We start from the raw sequence: 19,091 nt of genomic DNA on the forward strand, positions 1-19,091 counted from the left end.
GAGGGAAAGAAAGGATCAGGGAAAGGTGTGAAGATTGCTCTGCATGTTTGGAAGAAGGATGATTCTGGTCACTGCATCCCTGTGTCTAGCTTCACTATAATAGAATCATGCAAGCATTATTCAACCTGGCTACCTCAGCATCTTTATGATTAACATTGAGAGAAAACAGCCATTTAAAACCTTTAAAACTAATTATCTTCTGTTTTATCTGCCTTTTAAAAAAGATGAAGCAGCAACCCATTAATAAATTTTAATGAATTTGTTTATTTGAAAACTGACAACTTCAGAATATACAGAAGACTTAAGGATAAATGCACCAAGAGTGCAGAAAGAAAGAAATGATTCTTTGCATGCTACACAAAAAAAAACACCTTAGTGACCAAATGTTTGGTATAAATTACAGTACTGAAAAGATGCAGTTTTACATAAATATATACTCCCTCATCTTTACAGAGTCTCAATGATACTGAAAGGCAGTGTAAGTAGCTGATCTAATTACAAGTTTTGGCCTCCCATGTTGCAAAATCAGTCTGTAAAAATAGGAGTTTTCTCATCCTACATAACTTTCCAAAAGTTTGCTATTTGTTTAAAAATTACAATTATGTCAAAGATGGCTCATGGAAGTTTTTGAAACCAAATGAATTGCAAAGTCTTGTTTGCATGAATTTGGCATAAAAGTTACATAGAAACTAATGTGCTAGACTGTAAATGCTTCTTTTTACAAAATTATGGATCCTTCACGGCTCATTTTGTCAGCTGTCTTAACTCTAAAACTGAAAGTGGTTTCTTTCAGATGCAGCACAAGAGTTAAGATCAGCAGCTGAACTGTAAACATTACTAAAATGTCACGGCTGGAAGAATTCAAAGCTCCCAAATTCAGCACTTCCCAAAACCATTTAAGTACCTCTGCAAGTTAGATTTGGCAGATGGATGGAGCACCACTTCAGCACCTTCTAGATAAATGTGGTTGACTGACAAGTGCTAACACTATCAGGTACATTGTCCTACTATTTTAGCATGTACAAACTTCTAAATATGATATTGTAATCAAATGGGATTGATTGCAAGTTTGGTGCATTTCTGTCATTAAAATAGTACTACCCATGTTATTTCAGTTTTAGTGCAGTAGACCAGAGCTTGCTTGTGTGAAGAACTATCATGTTTGTACTGTCTGCTTTGAAAGTTGACCCAAGTGATGCTTGGAGGTGATCTTACTAACTACTAAACAGTCCACTACAGGGACAACTCAACATATCTTGACTGACCAACATGAATTTTAATCTATAGAAAACTTTGGGGTGAAGAGTTTACATTTTTCCAGTTTTAAAGCAAGAAATTCATTCTTTAATAATTGAGGCAAATAATCAAGACAGAAATAGAAACATTGCACAGGTCTGCTGTGACTTCAGTTCATAATCCTCGATTGTTAATTCTATATTCTTTAAATCAGCAAGAATTGGAGGTGAAAGTTATGATTCAAAGCCCAGATTTTCTATTACCGGTTTCTGATCTTAAAAATATGTTTGAATGTTATTCCCTCCACCTGCCCAACAGCTGAATTATTTTAACTTTCCCCTGTCAGTGGCAAGAAATGTAGTTCCCCCATACTTTGTCTTGTGTTGATCTTGGCTCAGTAGGGTGGAAAATGCTCTTCCTGCTCTGAATGTATTTTTGTAATATTATACAATATAGCTACCTCTATATCAGTTTGTCCATTCAGCAATTTTATACACACCTGCCATATTTCTGTTGGCACATTCAAAGGCTCAGTAAATTGGATTCACCAATAACACATTTGCCAATATCAATATGATATGTACATAGACATTTGGATAAACAGTATACTTATATATCTCCATAAATATAACTCTGCATTGCTGGCACTACATAAATAGCCTATGACTAACTTTGGTGTAATTTGTTTGTAGTAGCAAGTCTAATGTATGAACTTCAAAGACTATTTAATGTCATAATTTAAAAATGATTCTTAGCCCATTTGATCATTTTATGTTGTAGAAATATATTTTAGATCACAAATGGGAATATTAAATTCTTTTAAACTGACTTAAAGAGACTTTTTTAGGATCTCTGTGTGAGAAAAATATGGGCAGCTCTTCAGAATTATAGCCACATTTTATGAATGTTTAAACTGATGCTCTACTCATCCTGTGATTTCTTTTAAGTTTATTTGATAACTTAGAGTTTTATTCAGGCAAGAATTGATTGATGACCTGAAAGTTGATTTGAGGTGTGGATATAACACATCTATTTGAATGACAGTCCTATGTTACTTGGAAAATGCTTATGTGGCTGGGTTTTCATCCTCAAAGTTTATTTCCTAATTATATCAGATCTTTGCAATTACACTGATGTGGTTTAAAAAAAAAGTTTCAAAATGATTAGAAACAATCTTTACAATCCCACATTTTGGCGATGCACCCCAGATTGCTTAACAGAAAACATCTTAAACCTCAGTTATTTTTAAAATGCTTACAAATGTAAATTATTTCAAGTTCATTGTCAATGCAGATATCATAGATGTACACTGCTGCAAAAATGAGTCTGCAATATTAACTCCCTGCCATTTTATTATGTTTGAGGCTGCTTTACTTTTTGCACTGGGACAATAAAAAAAGGCTAAATAATGTATTTTTTGAACATTTTAAAAGATCCTTATCGGGTGAATATTTCTGAAATAAAGTAGACTTAAAATTAGGATTAACACAAGTTACTACATTGTTTATGGTGCTCTATGCATGTATTATAATGTTTATGAAGGATGGTCTTTGCAGTATATATGGAATGTTCTGCCATCTGTGAAGTTGCTGATGACCGTTGTGTTGACATGGCTTAGGACAATCAGGAAAAAAATAACCAACTGGTTGAGGAAAGGTACACAGACCTGTTTATCTTCACACAGTATCATGGATTATTTACAAGTACCTCTCCATTATCAAAAGGTAGGCCTGTGAAAGGGTGACAGTAACGTCTTAGAGTGATGCTTATAAAGCCCCACTTTTGATGGTGTGTTAATATAAGTTTTTGTAACTGGTTTGATTTCTTTTTCTGGTTTCACAGAAAAGTTATTTTTTAAAAAACTCTAATTGTTGAGTGTTAGTTTCTAATTTGTGATTTGGAATAGCATTTTCTTTATTTATTATCCAGTTTAAAGTGATTTTTAAAAATTGTATTGTTGCATTTTAAATGTTCACATTTCACTTTTGAAGGAATGTTGATAAAACTTAAGATGTTCCAATCATGTTTCATGTACAATATTTTTACACATTAACATTGGCATACATAAAACGATTTAAATTCTTTCAAGTACAATACTAGTAAACCAACTCAAGCAAAATCAGTTGTAGAAAAGGGTTTCAGTAATAAAATGTTACAAGAGACTGAGTTTCTAAAGTAGCATTTGCCTCATGCCATGGTTAGGCTCTATCAGTGTACATCTCATTCTACAATGAGGTTCCAGTGATGACTATTTCATCCCCTGACGTAACTCTGATAAGAGCCATTTAATTGTGAGATGAACTTCCATCAACATACAATGCCTTTTCTGATGAGGCTGTGGCATCTTTGTTTAATTCAGGAGTTGGCCGTGCAGCTCCAGCAGAGTACAGTTCATTGTGTGCTGGTTCTTCCTAGTGCACACCCCAGTCTGTGGTGAGGCTGATGCTGTTTTTGGAATGTTTAATCCTTTATATACAACATTTTTTTGACTCTCTGTGGTCTTCAGTTTTCCTTTTAAAAAAGACATTCTTTATGGTGCTTCATGGCAATTTGACCACAACAACGCAAGCACCAGCTCTTCCAATCTTCAGAGGCACCTCCTGTAGATGTGAAATATGCCAGTGAGTAAGTTTATAAAAGAACATTACAACTTTAGCACCTTCTTAGAAAAGTTAACAAATAATGTTCAGGTAATTAACTCACTCTTTATTCCAATAAGTGCATTTATGGAGCCTTCTCCAGCTATCATCCATATGATGAGTTTTTATCCTGGGGCTGGATTTTGTAAGGTCACAGAGAGCATGTTGCACATCATTGACAACAACATTCCCCTGTAAAAGATACCCTGTTTAAGGCATCCACCTAGAGGAATCTGTGCACAACGCAAATGACTGGGACAAGATTTAGAGACCTAGAAGTCTCTAACTTTAGACTGGCATGTAGTTGGTGCAGTCTGACTCAGTCATTTTTGCTCTTGGAAAAGGAACTGGAGAGCATTTAGGCAGCTTTCTTCAGGATCCTCTGTGCTCACCCTACACAGGGAAGGGGCTAGAAAAGGTGCTCTAAAACAGTCTGCTCTGTCACCATCCTGGCTGGAAAGCTGTATGCAGGCTCACCTACCTGCAGTCTGAAAACCAAAGTGAAACTCAATTGTGGAACATAGAATGTACGAACCCTGATTCATAATGAGTAAAACGATTGAGTGGAACAGAAAACTGCCCTAGTTGCTTGTGAACTCAGCCACTTCAATGTTGATGTCATGGCCCTGCAGGTGACTCAAAGAGCAGGTGAGGGCAGCTGAGGCTATGATAATTACATCTTTCTATGGAAGGGAATACACATAGGTCAATACAATACAGGTGGAATTGGAATGGATTAAAGATGCATTCGTTAACTAGGTCTCAGAACCTCCTGTTGGCATCAGCAACTACCTCATGACTTCCTGTCCCCCACAACTTGCCAAGAACCAGCAGACAATGGTTGAGAATGCCTATGCTCCAATACTTGATGCCGTTGACAAGTTCAGAGAAGGCTTCTACTTCACCTTGAATACCATACTCACCATAAAATTATCCGCCTTGGAAATTTCAGCACCAGGACTCTCATCAGACAGGAAGGAGCCAGGAACTGCAACTCCAACGCAATTCTAATGCTCACCAAATATGTGAATCACCAGCTGATCATTAAGATCAATGGAGAAATCCTCCTAAATGTGGAATATTTGTCTTGTTTGGAGAGCCACCTCTAATCTAAGCCATATCTCATCTAAGGCATTTTGGAAAGGCAAATCAGGGCAGGACTTACACTTAATGGTAAGGAATGTTGCTGCACAAAGAGACTTTGGAGTGCAAGTTCATAGCTCCTTGAAGGTGGAGTCGCAGGTAGACAGGGTAGTGAAGAAGGTGTCTGATAGCTTTTATTCATCAGAACATTGAGTATAGAAGTTGGGAGGTCATGTTGCAGCTGAACAGGAAATTGGTTAGGCCACTTTTGGAATATTGTGTGCAATTCTGGTCTTTCTCCTATAGGAAGAATGGTGTGTAACTTGAAAGGGTTCAGATAAGATTTACGAGTATGTTGCCAGGGTTAGAGGATTTGAACTATAGAGAGAGGCTAAGTAGGCTGGAGCTGTTTTCCCTGGAGCATCAGAGACTGAGGGGTGACCTTATAGAGGTTTACAAAATCATGAGGGGCATGGATAGGATAAATAAACAAAGCCTTTTTTCTGGGATGGGGGAGTCCAGTACTAGAGGGCATAGGTTTAGGGTGAGAGGGCAAAGATTTAAAAGGGACCTAAGGGGCAACTTTTTCACACAGAGAGAGTGGTACGTGTATGGAATGAGCTGCCAGAGGAAGTGGTGGAGGCTAGTACAATTGCAACATTTAAAAGCATTTGGATGGGTATATGAATAGGAAGAGTTTAGAAGGATATGGGCTAAGTGCTGGCAGGTGGGACTAGATTGGGTTGGGATATCTGGTCAGCATGGACGGGTTGGACCGAAGGGTCTATTTCCGTGCTGTACATCTCTGACTATGACTCTATCTTTTCCCTGGGGTGGGAAAGTGCAGAACTAGAGGACACAGGTCTAGGGTGAGAGGAAAGATTTAAGAAGGACCTAAGGGACATTTTCTTCAGGCAAAGAGTGGTGCATGTATGGAACGAGCTGCCAGACAAATTGATGGCAGCTGGTTCAATTACAACACTTAAAAAGCATCTGGATTGGTATTTGAATAGGAAGAGTTGAGTCGGATATGGGCCAAGTGCTGGCACATGGGACTAGATTAGGTTAGGCTATCAGGTGGGCATGGATGAGCTGGACCAAAGGGTCTGTTTCTGAGCTGTACATCTCTATGACTATGACTCTATGACATCAATGCAGAGATCCAACACCACATCCAAACAATGAGTACCACGTTCAGAAGACTAAGGATTAGAATCTTCAATAAAGCAACGCATATATTGTATATAAAACAGTCATTCTTCCAACTCTTCTGAAACTTGGACTACATGTAGGTACCAACTCAAGGCCCTAGAGAAGTACTATCAATGCTGTTTGAGACCGAGATTCTGGGAAGATGGTGTACTAACATTGGCTTCCTTTGAACAAACCAATACACAGGCACTGAAGCTATGCTTATCCAAAACTAATTTCACTGGGTCAGCCAGTGTGCACTTAAGATGCCGGAGTTCTGATAACCAATGCAAATCACCTCCACCCAGCTGAAGGAATGTACTTAGAGAGGAGGACCAAGGAAGTGTTTCAAAGACTCTCTGAAGTTTTTAACTCAAGCAATGCAACATCGACATCAATGTCTGGGAGATCCTTGCTCAGAAGAAGCTGATTTAGAGGAATTTCCTCAACGAAGGGTCACAATTCTTTGAGAATATCAGCGATCTTGAGGCAAAGAACCAACTTCACCTCCCAAAAACACCTGCCAAATGTGTAGTTGGAGATGCAGCTCAGGATAAGGCTCAGAATCCCTACAGGACCTATGACACGCAATTTCCTCGGTGGGCAATCATACCCATTAGCAAGTGATTGCTGACAACGTTGATAGTCACGTCCTTGGGTGTTGATATGAAGATCATTGTCCTTTTTGATATATTATAGTATATTGTATATACAGGACTTAATTTTGAAGGTACAAATTATAATGTACAGCAATGTAGCAAGTAATGAATTTGTTGTCATCTGGCAGATTCGTGAATCAGTTATTTTCGGAACTGACTCACAGCAATTTCTTCTTCATTTTTAAAATTTAATTATCATATGCCATTCTCAGGATCCACAATTAGCTTTATTACTTATAAAGCTGTAAACCACATTCCTCTCTCCTTGATTGATTCTTGCTTACTGATTGTGAAAAAGACACCTTGGCAAGAAAGATTCAGCGACAGGAATTTAAACTGTGTTGATGTAAAGGGCAGCAGATTCAACAAATTTGATCATTAATTTTCACCACATTGTTTCTTTCAAAGATAGTTTTTAGTACAGATAATTGTTTTTGCAGAGTCAGAGTCATACAGTGTAGTAATAGGCCGTTCAGCCCAACGTCTCTTTGCCGACCAACAAACACTAAACCCATTTCCCTGCATTTGGTCCAGAGCTGACTTAGGCAAGCCTCCTGTATGAAGGGTCACAATTCTTAGAGAATATAAGAAATCTTGAGGTCAAGAGCCAATTCCACCCCCCAGAAACACGTGACAAATGTGTAGTTGGACCTGCCCATGGTCCAGAGCTGACAATGCCCTGACATTTTAAGTACTCATGCAGAAGCTGCTTAAATGTTGCCAGAGTACCTGCCTCTACACCTCCCTCTCTAGCAGCACATTCCATTATATCTAGCACCGTATGAGTAGAAAAATAATGTTTTCTCAGATTTTCTCTAAACCACTTGCTGCTCACCTTAAACTTATGCCCACAATCTTAGACACATCTGCAATAGGAAAGAGATTCTCATGATCTACTCTATCAATGCCTCTCATAATTTTGTATAGCACAATCAGATCCCCTCCACCTCAGCTTCCTCTACTCCAAGGAAAATAAATGAACAAAACAAACAGATGTAGAGTTGAACTTTGTACAGATATGTAAATGTGTCTAGTCTACAAAAAGGTTTGCATCTTTTTAATGGATATGCACTCTTCTGCATGTTTTCTACATTGTGCATGATCATCAAGTACTATCATGTCCATAAATGCAGAGTAAGACCGAGGACAGTACCATAGTGCAATGTAAAATTGATGTAGTTGCAGTATACTTGTAGAACTTTATCACATCACTATGTTATGAGCATTGAACTTTGCAACATGGTTATGTTGTGAAATGTCTCCTTTAACTAAAGGTAAGATTTGGAAGTCCAGAAACACACCCAGCTCAGACAATACTATGCAATCTAGTTCTCATGAGGTAAAGCTTAAACAGAAATCCAATTGAAATCAAGTGACTCTCAGAAAACAAAGAGTTGTATTACACAGCATTGCTTTTTGACGTGAAGGGCACTACTTGTCACAGGCTACTTGGGTGTTACTTTTCTTCCTGGTGGTGGAAATTTGAATAAAGATTCATGCACCTTGTGTCTTTCACTGTGTTTCACACCTGCACACACACATGGGTGCTGGGGTAAAAAATTATCACTACCGCAGTTAGGTGGTAGTGTGGGGGGGGGGGGAGGGGAGAGAAGAATAAAAAGAAAAAGCAGAAAAAAAGAAAAATAAACAGGAGTGACAGAGGTTCTGTTCCTCCTCAGAGCTGGCTCTGAGGAAGCCGGATCACTGTCAAGGACTTTCCATGAAAACAAAAGCAAAGAGTTGTTTCTGCAAGACCAGGTAGAGAGAGGTCAAATACTGCTGTAGAGTAAGAATTTAGTGAAACAGGACAAATAGTACTTTTTCGAGACCTGAGGATCAAGGAGCCACCCAGGCTAAATCCTGCCAATGGAAGCCAGATTTGGGAGTCTTGGGCTAAGTGTAGCAACATTCAAAGGATACTGGAAGTTGTAACCCAGATTAGCAAGGAGAGGTGAGCCTGCCTGGTACGGAATGGAAGTAGTTGTAAAATCTACCTTGACTGCTCGAATTAGTTAGTGTAAGGAATCATTTCAGTTTAATGTATTTGTTGCTATGTTGATCCATGTTGATTTTAGTTTCTGTTACAATAAAAGTCTTAAAATGTGAAATCTTGTCCTTCAATTATTTTTGTTGCTTTTCTGGGAAAAATATCTCACTGAAAGATTGTGGATCTTGGTGGGGATTGTATCCTTTAAATGAATTAGTGTGGATTCAAACATATACTCTACAAATGACATAAATTCATTTTATTTTGTTCCTAATGGTCTATTACCTCTGTCCATTCATTATTTTGTGCATCATAAGATTCTACTGTATTTAAGTAAGTCTGTCCATCATATCCTCCTACAGCATACAACTTGTCACCAAGAAGGCACACTCCTACGGCATCTCTTGGAACACTTAAAGGTGCCACGGTTGTCCAGGTGTCTGTTTTTGGGTCGTACCTGTAAATTTAAATATAAGGTTAGTTTACAAAACTCACCTAAATATAAAAGGTCTTTTATTGCAGCATTTTCAAAAGACGGTGTAGAGTACAGTATTGACTTTAGACAATTCTGTTTACAGTCTTCACATTTTAAAAGCTTTGGAGGTTCATTGTTTTCAAACAATTAAGATACAGTTTTGAGATCGAATAGAGCACATTTGCATTGATTCAAAAATATTAAACTGTGAAAATAATCTGATCACATCTGCAAGCAAAACTCATCCAACTTTGGCTTGAATAGTATTTGGGTGAGTTTTGTAAAGTGAAGATCCACAACACCAGACACTTGAGTGTGGCTTGAATTAAATATGCTAACATAACACAGTTGATCTTCTGACCGATAATACAACTAAACAAGGTTCTGAGCTGGGAACAGAGCACTGCAGAACATACGCTGTTATATGCAGTTTTGATGATTCTATTACAGAAAGGACGATATTGCTAAGATAAGCTGCAAAAGCGCTCTACTCAGGACAAAAGATTTTTTTATCTCCATTCATCAATGGGTTCCATTGCTTGGGCCAATATTTATTGTCATCTCTCGTTGCCTTTGACAAGGTGATAGTGAACTGCCTTCTTGAACCACTGCAGTTCATTTGATGTAGGTACTTGAAATACTTGTAAACATTAAATAACATTAAATTTGAAAGTTGCCAACCAGGTAAATAGTGCTGTGAAGAAGGCATATGGTGTACTGGGCTTTACTGGTAGAGGAATTGAGTTCCAGAGTCCTGAGGTCATGTTGCAGTTGTATAAGACTCTGGTGCGGCCTCATCTGGAGTATTGTGTGCAGTTTTGGTCGCCATACTATAGGAAGGATGTGGAGGCATTGGAACGAGCGCAGAGGAGGTTTACCAGGATGTTGCCTGGCATGGTAGGAAGATCGTATGAGGAAAGGCTGAGGCACTTGGGGCTTTTCTCATTGGAGAAAAGAAGGTTTAGGGGTGACTTGATAGAGGTGTACAAGATGATTAGGGGTTTAGATAGGGTTGACAGTGAGAACCTTTTTCCGCTAATGAAGTCAGCTATTACTAGGGGACACAGCTTTAAATTAAGGGGTGGTAGGTATAGGACAGATGTTAGGGGTAGATTTTTTACTCGGCGTGTTGTGAGTTCATGGAATGCCCTGCCAGTAGCAGTGGTGGACTCTCCCTCTTTATGGTCATTTAAGCGGGCATTGGACAAGCATATGGAGGTTATTGGGCTAGTGTAGGTTAGGTAGGCTTCGGTCGGCGCAACATCAAGGGCCGAAGGGCCTGTACTGCACTGTATTTTGCTATGTTCTATGTTCTATGTTCTAAATGCCATTAAATAAGCATTCCAGGACACAGATGCGGTGACAATGAAGGAACAGTAATGTATTTCCAAGTAAGGATACTGAATAATGGGGAGGGAAACTTGCAGCTGATGATGTTCCCGTATATCTGCTGCCTTGTCCTTCAAGATTGTATATTGATTGTGGATTTGGAAAGTGTTGTCTAAGAGACATTGATGCGTTTGATGCGTTTCTGTAGAGTGTTTTATAGGTGCATACATAGCTGCTAGTGTGTGTCAGTGGTGAAGGAAATTAATATATGTGGATATGGTAACAATAAAGCAGGCTGTTTTTGTCCAGATGGTGTAAAGTTCCTTGTGTTATTGGAGTTGCACTCATCTCATCAAGTGGGAGGAATACCATCACATTCTTGACATGTGCATTGTAGATGATGAACAAGCTTTAGAAAATAAGGAGGTGAGTGAGTTATAAGATTAATTGTCTCTGATCTCTTTTGGAGTCAGAGTAGCTTCTAGTCAATGGTAGCCCCTGGATGTTAATAGTAGGGGATGGTTGTTCCCTGGCACTTCTGTGAAACAAGTTATACTTTAATTGTCACCCTAAACCTAGATATTGTCCGGGTCTTGCAGCATTCCGTATTGGACGTCTTGAGTATCTGAGAAGTCATGAATCGTGTTGAACACTTCAATCATTAGCAAATGTCCACACATCTGGACTTATCATGGAAAAAAGGTCACTGAAGAAACAGCTGAAGATGGTTGGGCCTAGGGTACAATCCTAGGTCACCTCAGCCCCATTATTCAGCATTTTTGTTGTAATGAGGACAGGACGTGAGTGGTCCTAGCAGAACTCAAACTAAGTGTCAGTGAGAAGGTCATTGCTGAACAGTACTTGATAGCATTGTTGAGAATGCCTTCCATCACTTCACTGAAAATCAAGAATAAACCATTGGGTGGTAATTAGCCAGATTGGAATTGTCTTGCTTTTTATATACAGGACATACCTGGGCAATTTTCCACATTGTCGGATAGACGCCAAACTGTAGCTATACTGAAACAGCTTGGCTAGGGACATGGCAAGTTGTGGAGCAAATGTCTTCAGTACTATTGCCTTAATACAGCCAGTGTCAATAGCCATTGCAGTACTCAATGCCTTCAGCCATATCTTATAAGGAGTGATTCAATTTGGCTGAAGACTGGCATTCTTGACATCCAAGATTTCAGGAGCAGGCCACAATGTAGCATCCACTCAAACCCTCCAGCTGAAGAATTATTACAGTGCTTCAGTTTTATCTGCTTACTGATGTTCTAGGCTCCCTCATTATTGTGCATGAAGAAATTATTGGATCTGTTGAGTTGATTAATTGTCACCACCTTTATTGACTGGATGTGGCAGGACTGCAGATTCATATCATGGTGACCATAGTTAATCCCAAGCTGCATACTATTTCAAAATGATGCAAACCAGGAACTGCCTACCTTCAATGTGCTGCTGTGTTATTCCAGAAAACATGCTGAGAAAACTTTGCTGACGAGAACATCAGTGGAATACGTAGAGAAGAGGACGATCATCCTCTTTCCCCACAAAGAGGCAGCATGATGGCTCAGTGGTTAGCACTGCTATTTCACAGCACCAGGGACCCCGGTTTGATTCTAGCCTTGGGCAACTTCCATGTAGAGTTTGCACATTCTCCCTGTGTCTGTGTGGATTTCCGCCACATGCTTTGGTTTCCTCCCACAGTCCAAAAATGTGCAGGTTAGGTGAATTAGCCATGCTAAATTACATATAGTGTTCAGGGATGTGTAGGGTAGGTACATTAATCAGGGGAAATGTAAACTAATAGGGTAGGGGAATGGGTCTGGGTGAGATTCTCTTCAGAGGGTCGGTGTGGACTTGTTGGGCCAAATGGCCTATTCCACATTGTAGGGATTCTATGAAAAAAATTCTATGAACCACTGAAGGAGATCATGGCATTTGGAACTGCCTGCCTGGTGTGAAGTAGCCACCTAGGTCAGTCTTATTTCTGTGCAACTTCCTAATTGATTTACCAGCAATCACCTGACTAGTTTACCCGACTTGTAAAACTGACTGTGTTGAACCCCTGAAGTGAAATGAGAAAATGCCCTTGTATGGAAGGAGGACCTATTTACCACCCCCACCTCCAAAGTCTGTTTCCCCATCCCCTTTCTCTTCCCCTCTTTCAGTTGAAGCACATGTAAACTGTTTGCCATCTAAGCTTCTGTCATGTGGTGTAGACGTAGCCATATAGCAGCATGTGCCCCACTTACTGGGTAGTGCTGGCAAGCTGCTTGGCTTTTCGTTTGAGCTAACAGGCAAGACAAGGCAGTAATGCTGTAAAGATCCAAGTGTGTGCAAAGTGAGTGATTCTGGGAAAGCAAGCAAAGGCCCTACATGCGTCCTGTTTTGATGCATACTCTGGGTGCCTGTCTCTGCACACATCATGACCTGGCCCCCACATTGCAAGGTAGGGAGTTGTTGAGCTCCAAAGTGTGATATTATAGTGGGTAACTATTACAAGTTAGTTTGACATGTGCAATAACATGATAAAGCTGATGCCAACCTTCATGAGTGGGCTGGGATTAAGGGAGAGACTGCTCATAGAGCATGCCCTGAAATGTTGGTCAACATGGAGTGCAAAGAAATGCCAGTAAGCTGGCCCATCAGGTTACTACTCTAACATTCAAGTCAGTACTTGGCACTACCTAGTTTCTTACCAGTGCCTATAAATGAGACCAGGTTAGGTAATAGTAATATATCAATGTATACTGATAAACCACTCACAAGTAAGATTTTTATTTTGCTATTGAAACCTTGAGGGGGTAATGAGACATTTTCACTCAATGTCACATTTTCTCTCAATGTCACAAACCTGATTCTTAAGTTGCTGTATTCTCCCAACTTTCTTACCTTTGGCCACATTACTTAGATGCCAGAAAAATTCCATACTCAGATTTATGTTGGTACCGATGCTTAGAGATTAGGTTGAAAAGAAACTTTTTAAAAACATCTCATTGAATATGTCATACATTGAACCTAATTTAGTCACAACAATTAAATTCACTATGGATAAATCTTTAAGCAAGACAAATGGTAAGACTACAGTGGAACAGCTAGGAACTCTCTATGAGTAGATGGTTGAGATGTGGAACTTATATAAGCATAGACATGGAGCTGGATGACCATTCCTTATGCTGACTTACTAAAATATCATTGTATTACTTCAAGAGAGACACTAAACTATCAAATGTTAGTTTTCATTTAAATTATACTCCAGTTGTACAATTTATCTAATTATCAGTGAGGCAAGGAATAGGGAGAGCGTGCAGTTGAACACATGGCTGCAAGGATGGTGTAGGAGGGAGGGCTTCAGGTATTTGGACAATTGGACTGCATTCTGGGGAAGGTGGGACCTGTACAAGCAGGACGGGTTGAACCTGAACCAGAAGGGCAACAATATCCTGGGAGGTAGGTTTGCTAGCACTCTTTGGTGGGTTTTAAGCTAATTTGGCAGGGGGATGGGATCCAGACTTGCAGTCCAGCAAGTAGGTTTTTCAAGATGTCCAAGAATGTAGGGAGGCTGTGGAGAAGGTAGCACTGACAGGGAATACTTGCGGACACAGAGATGGGCTCAAGTGTGTACACTTCAACACAAGAGTATCAGAAATAAGGTGGGTGAACTTAAGGCATGGATCGGTACTTGGGATTACGATGTTGTGGCCATCACGGAAACGTGGATAGAAGAGGGACAGGAATGGTTATTGGAGGTTCCTGGTTACAGATGTTTCCAGGGGTTGGTAAAAAAGGAGGAGGGTTGGCGTTGCTAATTAGAAATGGTATAATGGCTGCAGAAAGGCAGTTCGAGGGGGATCTGCCTTTGGAGGTAGTATGGGCTGAAGTCAGAAATAGGAAAGGAGCAGTCACCTTGTTGGGTGTTTACTATAGGCCCCCCAATAGTAGCAGAGATGTGGAGAAACAGATTGGGAAACAGATTTTGGAAAGGTGCACAAGCCACAGGGTAGTAGTCATGGGCGATTTCAACTTCCAAAATATTGATTGGAAGCTCTTTAGATCAAGTAGATTGGATGGGGCGGTGTTTGTGCAGTGTGTCCAGGAAGCTTTTCTAACTCAGTATGTAGATTGTCCAACCAGAGGGGAGGCCATATTGGATTTGGTACCTGGTAACGAACCGGGACAAGTGATGGGCTTGTTAGTGGGTGAGCATTTTGGTGATGGTGACCACAATTCTGTGACTTTCACCTTGGTTATGGAGAGAGATAGGTGCGTGCAACAGGGCAGGTTTTACAATTGGGGGAAGGGTAAATACGATGCTGCAAGACAGGATCTGAGGGGCATTAATTGGGAGCATAGGCTGTCAGGGAAGGATGTCGTTGAAATGGGGAACTTTTTCAAGGAACAGATACGAAGTGTCCTTGATATGTATGTACCTGTCAGGCAGGAAAGAGATGGTCGCGTGAGGGAACCTTGGTTGATGAGGGAGGTTGAATGTCTTGTAAGGAGGAAGAAGGAGGCTTACATAAGGTTGAGGAAACAAGGTTCAGACAGAGCGTTGTAGGAAAACAGGATAGCCAGGAGGGAGCTGAAGAAGGGGATTAGGAGAGCTAAGACAGGGCATGAAAAATCTTTGGCGGATAGGATCAAGGATAATCCCAATGCCTTTTATGCGTATGTGAGAAACATGAGAATGACGAGAACGAGGGTAGGTCCGATCAAGGACAGTAGTGGGAGACTGGGAGAGGTCTTGAATGAGTACTTTTGTTCAGTATTTACAAATGAGAGGGAACATATTGTTGAAGAGGAGAGTATGAAATGGGCTGGTAAGCTAGAGGAGATACTTGTTAGGAAGGAAGATGTGTTTGGCATTTTGAAAAACTTGAGGATAGACAAGTCCCCCGGGCCTGACAGGATATATAGGATTATGTGGGAAGCAAGAGAGGAAATTGCAGAACCGTTGGCAATGATCTTTTCGTCTTCACTGTCAATGGGGGTGGTGCCAGGGGACTGGAGAGTGGCAAATGTTGTGCCCCTGTTCAAAAAAGGAAATAAGGATAACCCTGGGAATTACAGGCCAGTTAATCTTACTTCAGTGATAGGCAAAGTAATGGAAAGGGTACTGAGGGATAGGATTTATGAGTATCTGGAAAGACACTGCTTGATTAGGGACAGCCAGCACAGATTTGTGAGGGGTAGGTCTTGCCTTACAAGTCTTATTGAATTCTTTGAGGAGGTGACCAAGCATGTGGATGAGGATAGAGCAGTGGATGTAGTGTACATGGATTTTAGTAAGGCATTTGATAAGGTTCCCCATGGTAGGCTTATGCGGAAAGTCAGGAGGCATGGGATAGTGGGAAGTTTGGCCAATTGGATAGAGAACTGGCTAACCGGTTGAAGTCAGAGAGTGGTGGTAGATGGTAAATATTCAGCCTGGAGCCCAGTTACAAGTGGAGTTCTCGCAGGGATCAGTTCTGGGTCCTCTGCTGTTTGTAATTTTTAATTAATGACTTGGAAGAGGGAGTCGAAGGGTGGGTCAGTAAATTTGCAGACGATACGAAGATTGGTGGAGTTGTGGATAGTGAGGAGGGCTGTTGTCAGCTGCAAAGGGACTTAGATATGATGCAGAGCTGGGCTGAGGAGTGGCAGATGGAGTTCAACCCTGTCAAGTGTGAGGTTGTCCATTTTGGAAGGACAAATAAGAATGCGGAATACAGGGTTAACGGTAGGGTTCTTAGTAAGGTGAAGGAGCAAAGGGATCTTGGGGTTTATGTTCATAGATCTTTGAAAGTTGCCACTCAGGTGGATAGAGCTTGTAAGAAGGCCTATGGTGTATTAGCATTCATTAGCAGAGGGATTGAATTCAAGGGTCGTGAGGTGATGTTGCAACTGTATAGGACCTTGGTAAGGCCACGTTTGGAGTACTGTGTACAGTTCTGGTCGTCTCATTTTAGGAAAGATGTGGAAGCTTTGGAGAGGGTGCAGAGGAGATTTACCAGGGTGTTGCCTGGAATGGAGAATAGGTCATACGAGGATAGTTTGAGAGTGCTAGGCCTTTTCTCATTGGAATGGCGAAGGATGAGGGGTGACTTGATAGAGGTTTATAAGATGATCGGGGAATAGATAGAGTAGACAGTCCCCGTGTACAACAGAGTGTTACAAGGGGACATAAATTTAAGGTGAAGGGTGGAAGGTATGGAGGGGATGTCAGGGGTAGGTTCTTTACCCAGAGAGTGGTGGGGGCATGGAATGCGCTGCCTGTGGGAGTGGCAGAGTCAGAATCATTGGTGACCTTTAAGTGGCAATTGGATAGGTACATGGATAGGTGCTTAAGCTAGGACAAATGTTCGGCACAACATCGTGTGCTGTATTGTGCTGTATTGTTCTATGTTGTATGTTTCTAATTTCACAACTCTTGAGCTTGTTCAATGGCATTCGGGAACATTTCATGTAGTATGAGTCTACTTACAGGCCTGGAAATGAGTTGGCTAAAAGGAACAAGAAAACACAATTGTTCATGCTTACCGTTCCACACAGTCTGACAGCCTGGAGCAATGATTTGAGGCAGGGGCGTCGTGTCCTCCCACTGCATAAAGAAAGCCATTGCATGTGGCAACTCCCACACCACCCCTTCTCTTGGACATTGGTGCACACATGCTCCATTTATTGGTGTGAGGATCGAAACACTCCATTGATCGTAGGCAGGAGCTGCCATCTCGCCCACCCACAGCATACAGCCTGAAAAACACAACAGTCACATTTGGAATTTCACAAAATAAGGAGAGAACCTTGATTTGGTTGGACCCTGCATTAGTCAGTGCAGCCATGGAGAACTAGATTCATATTGCCAATGTACTGGAAAAGTTCTCAAATTTGTTATCTGTAATTTGCAAATGTGAATATGTCTCCATTAATGGGAGTGTCCCACTTCTGATTTTCAATCTATGCTGAGTAAATGAATTATCGCTGATATGGCAAAAAGTTATTGTATTACTACTACACTTGTAGTACATCTCAAGGGTACATCTCAAATAGCTTTCTGACTTATTGTTGTTTTCACGTGAAGGTATGATTAGATCTGGTTGTAATGCCTGCCATCCTAAAGAAGGCATTCACTGTCATTTTGATCTATGAAAAGCAGCAATTTTACTGAGTTATTAAAGGGCTTCAAAACCCTAGGAACTATTGCCAAGCACATATAAACACCTCCAAGGAAGATGGAAGAAAACTTGGGAATGAATGGACAAGATTGTGTAGCTATACGCAAATCCAGGACAGTTCAACTCCCATGGAAGAAACATAAATACAAAAAGCTGGGTTGGCCCAATATCACTTCAGACGAGTAGGCCTCCTGCCATGTCAAGTTGTTACAAGAGAAAAGGAGGATGGGAAATAGTAATTTGTTTCAAGAAGGTACATAAATTATTTCATTAAAATGATGACTTTGCAAGAAAGAGTGATTTTCTTTTGAAGGATTCATTAGATGTCAAAATGGATTAAATCAATAAAATTGCACTGTCTCTCACAATACTATAGGGATTCATGTTCTCATTACCAGTAATTAAATTCCAATTGATATGTCTACACTATTAACTGCTGTTCAATTTTGTTCTTTCCCTAAAGAACAATGGACAAGATTAAAAGGCAGGCTTTAGAAATATTAATATATTCCTAAAGTTACTTATTCCATTTAATGTGATTGATCTTGATGGAATTTAAGAATAGAGTAGATACAAATTTGATAGTAACAAGTGATGTTAATGCACATTACTGTTTTTCTTTAAATATCTTGAGGGTGACAGCCTTTGCTTCGTATCTCTTTTATGGCTCACCAACTTTTCTCATTTCCTATTTGGCACCAGCTAATTCCTTATTTCCTTTGGTTATATTAGGATCAGTCATACTTTGATACCTTATCTAAATGGTCTATTTCAGGAACTAGATTAGATGGAGACAGACATCATTGAGGCATCGCCAGAAAATCATTCACTGACATGAATTAAAATTCTACTAAGGCTGTGTGGAAACATGCATTCAAGAGATTAAACAAATCAATAAGAAAAAGGAACATTTGTTCTCCAATTAAACAGGTATTGACTATACTAGAATTACTTATGAACTAATGGTTTGTGGTAAAATTTATTTGATTTATTCATGTCTTTTGAGGACAAAATTGGTCCTTATCTTGTGACCTGTGACAAGAGTGAGCATAACCTGATGGTTTTCTGAACAGCCTTCTGAAATGACCTTACAAGTCATTCAGTTGTTACTATCACCTCAAGGCAATTGGGGTGGGTAATAAGTGCTGACGAGTCAGCAATGCTTGCATCTTATCACTGAATACATACTTTTGAAAAAAGTAATTTGTAGATAAGTAAACTGGCCAGCTTTCCTTTTCGGAACACTGGGATGCATCTTACATCTGAACTGGAATCAGTTCATGAAGCACAGAGCAGGGACTGAAACTTCAAAACCATGTTTAGTTTATCTGA

General features: G+C 40.2%; 1 protein-coding gene across 7 annotated transcripts in view; it reads right to left on the bottom strand.

Annotated features, from left to right (window-relative positions):
• Positions 1-244: 244 nt before the first annotated feature.
• LOC140495791 (kelch-like protein 4) overlaps positions 245-19,091 on the bottom strand; it is a 319,048-nt gene continuing 300,201 nt past the window's right edge. For 6 of the 7 annotated variants that reach the window (XR_011964097.1, XM_072594903.1, XM_072594902.1 and 3 more), the window contains 3 exons: positions 17,125-17,337; positions 9,081-9,252; positions 245-3,836 (listed from right to left, as the gene is read on the bottom strand). Coding sequence is in view for 5 of the 7 variants with exons in the window: in XM_072594903.1 (XP_072451004.1) it covers positions 3,777-3,836; positions 9,081-9,252; positions 17,125-17,337 (445 nt within the window). In the remaining 2 variants the exon portion in view is untranslated. Of the gene's footprint in view, positions 3,837-9,080; positions 9,253-17,124; positions 17,338-19,091 lie in introns of those variants that run through there. The other variant, XR_011964098.1, reaches the window with a different exon arrangement.

Source organism: Chiloscyllium punctatum, chromosome 25 (assembly GCF_047496795.1).
Source record: "Chiloscyllium punctatum isolate Juve2018m chromosome 25, sChiPun1.3, whole genome shotgun sequence".
Lineage (NCBI taxonomy): Eukaryota > Metazoa > Chordata > Chondrichthyes > Orectolobiformes > Hemiscylliidae > Chiloscyllium > Chiloscyllium punctatum.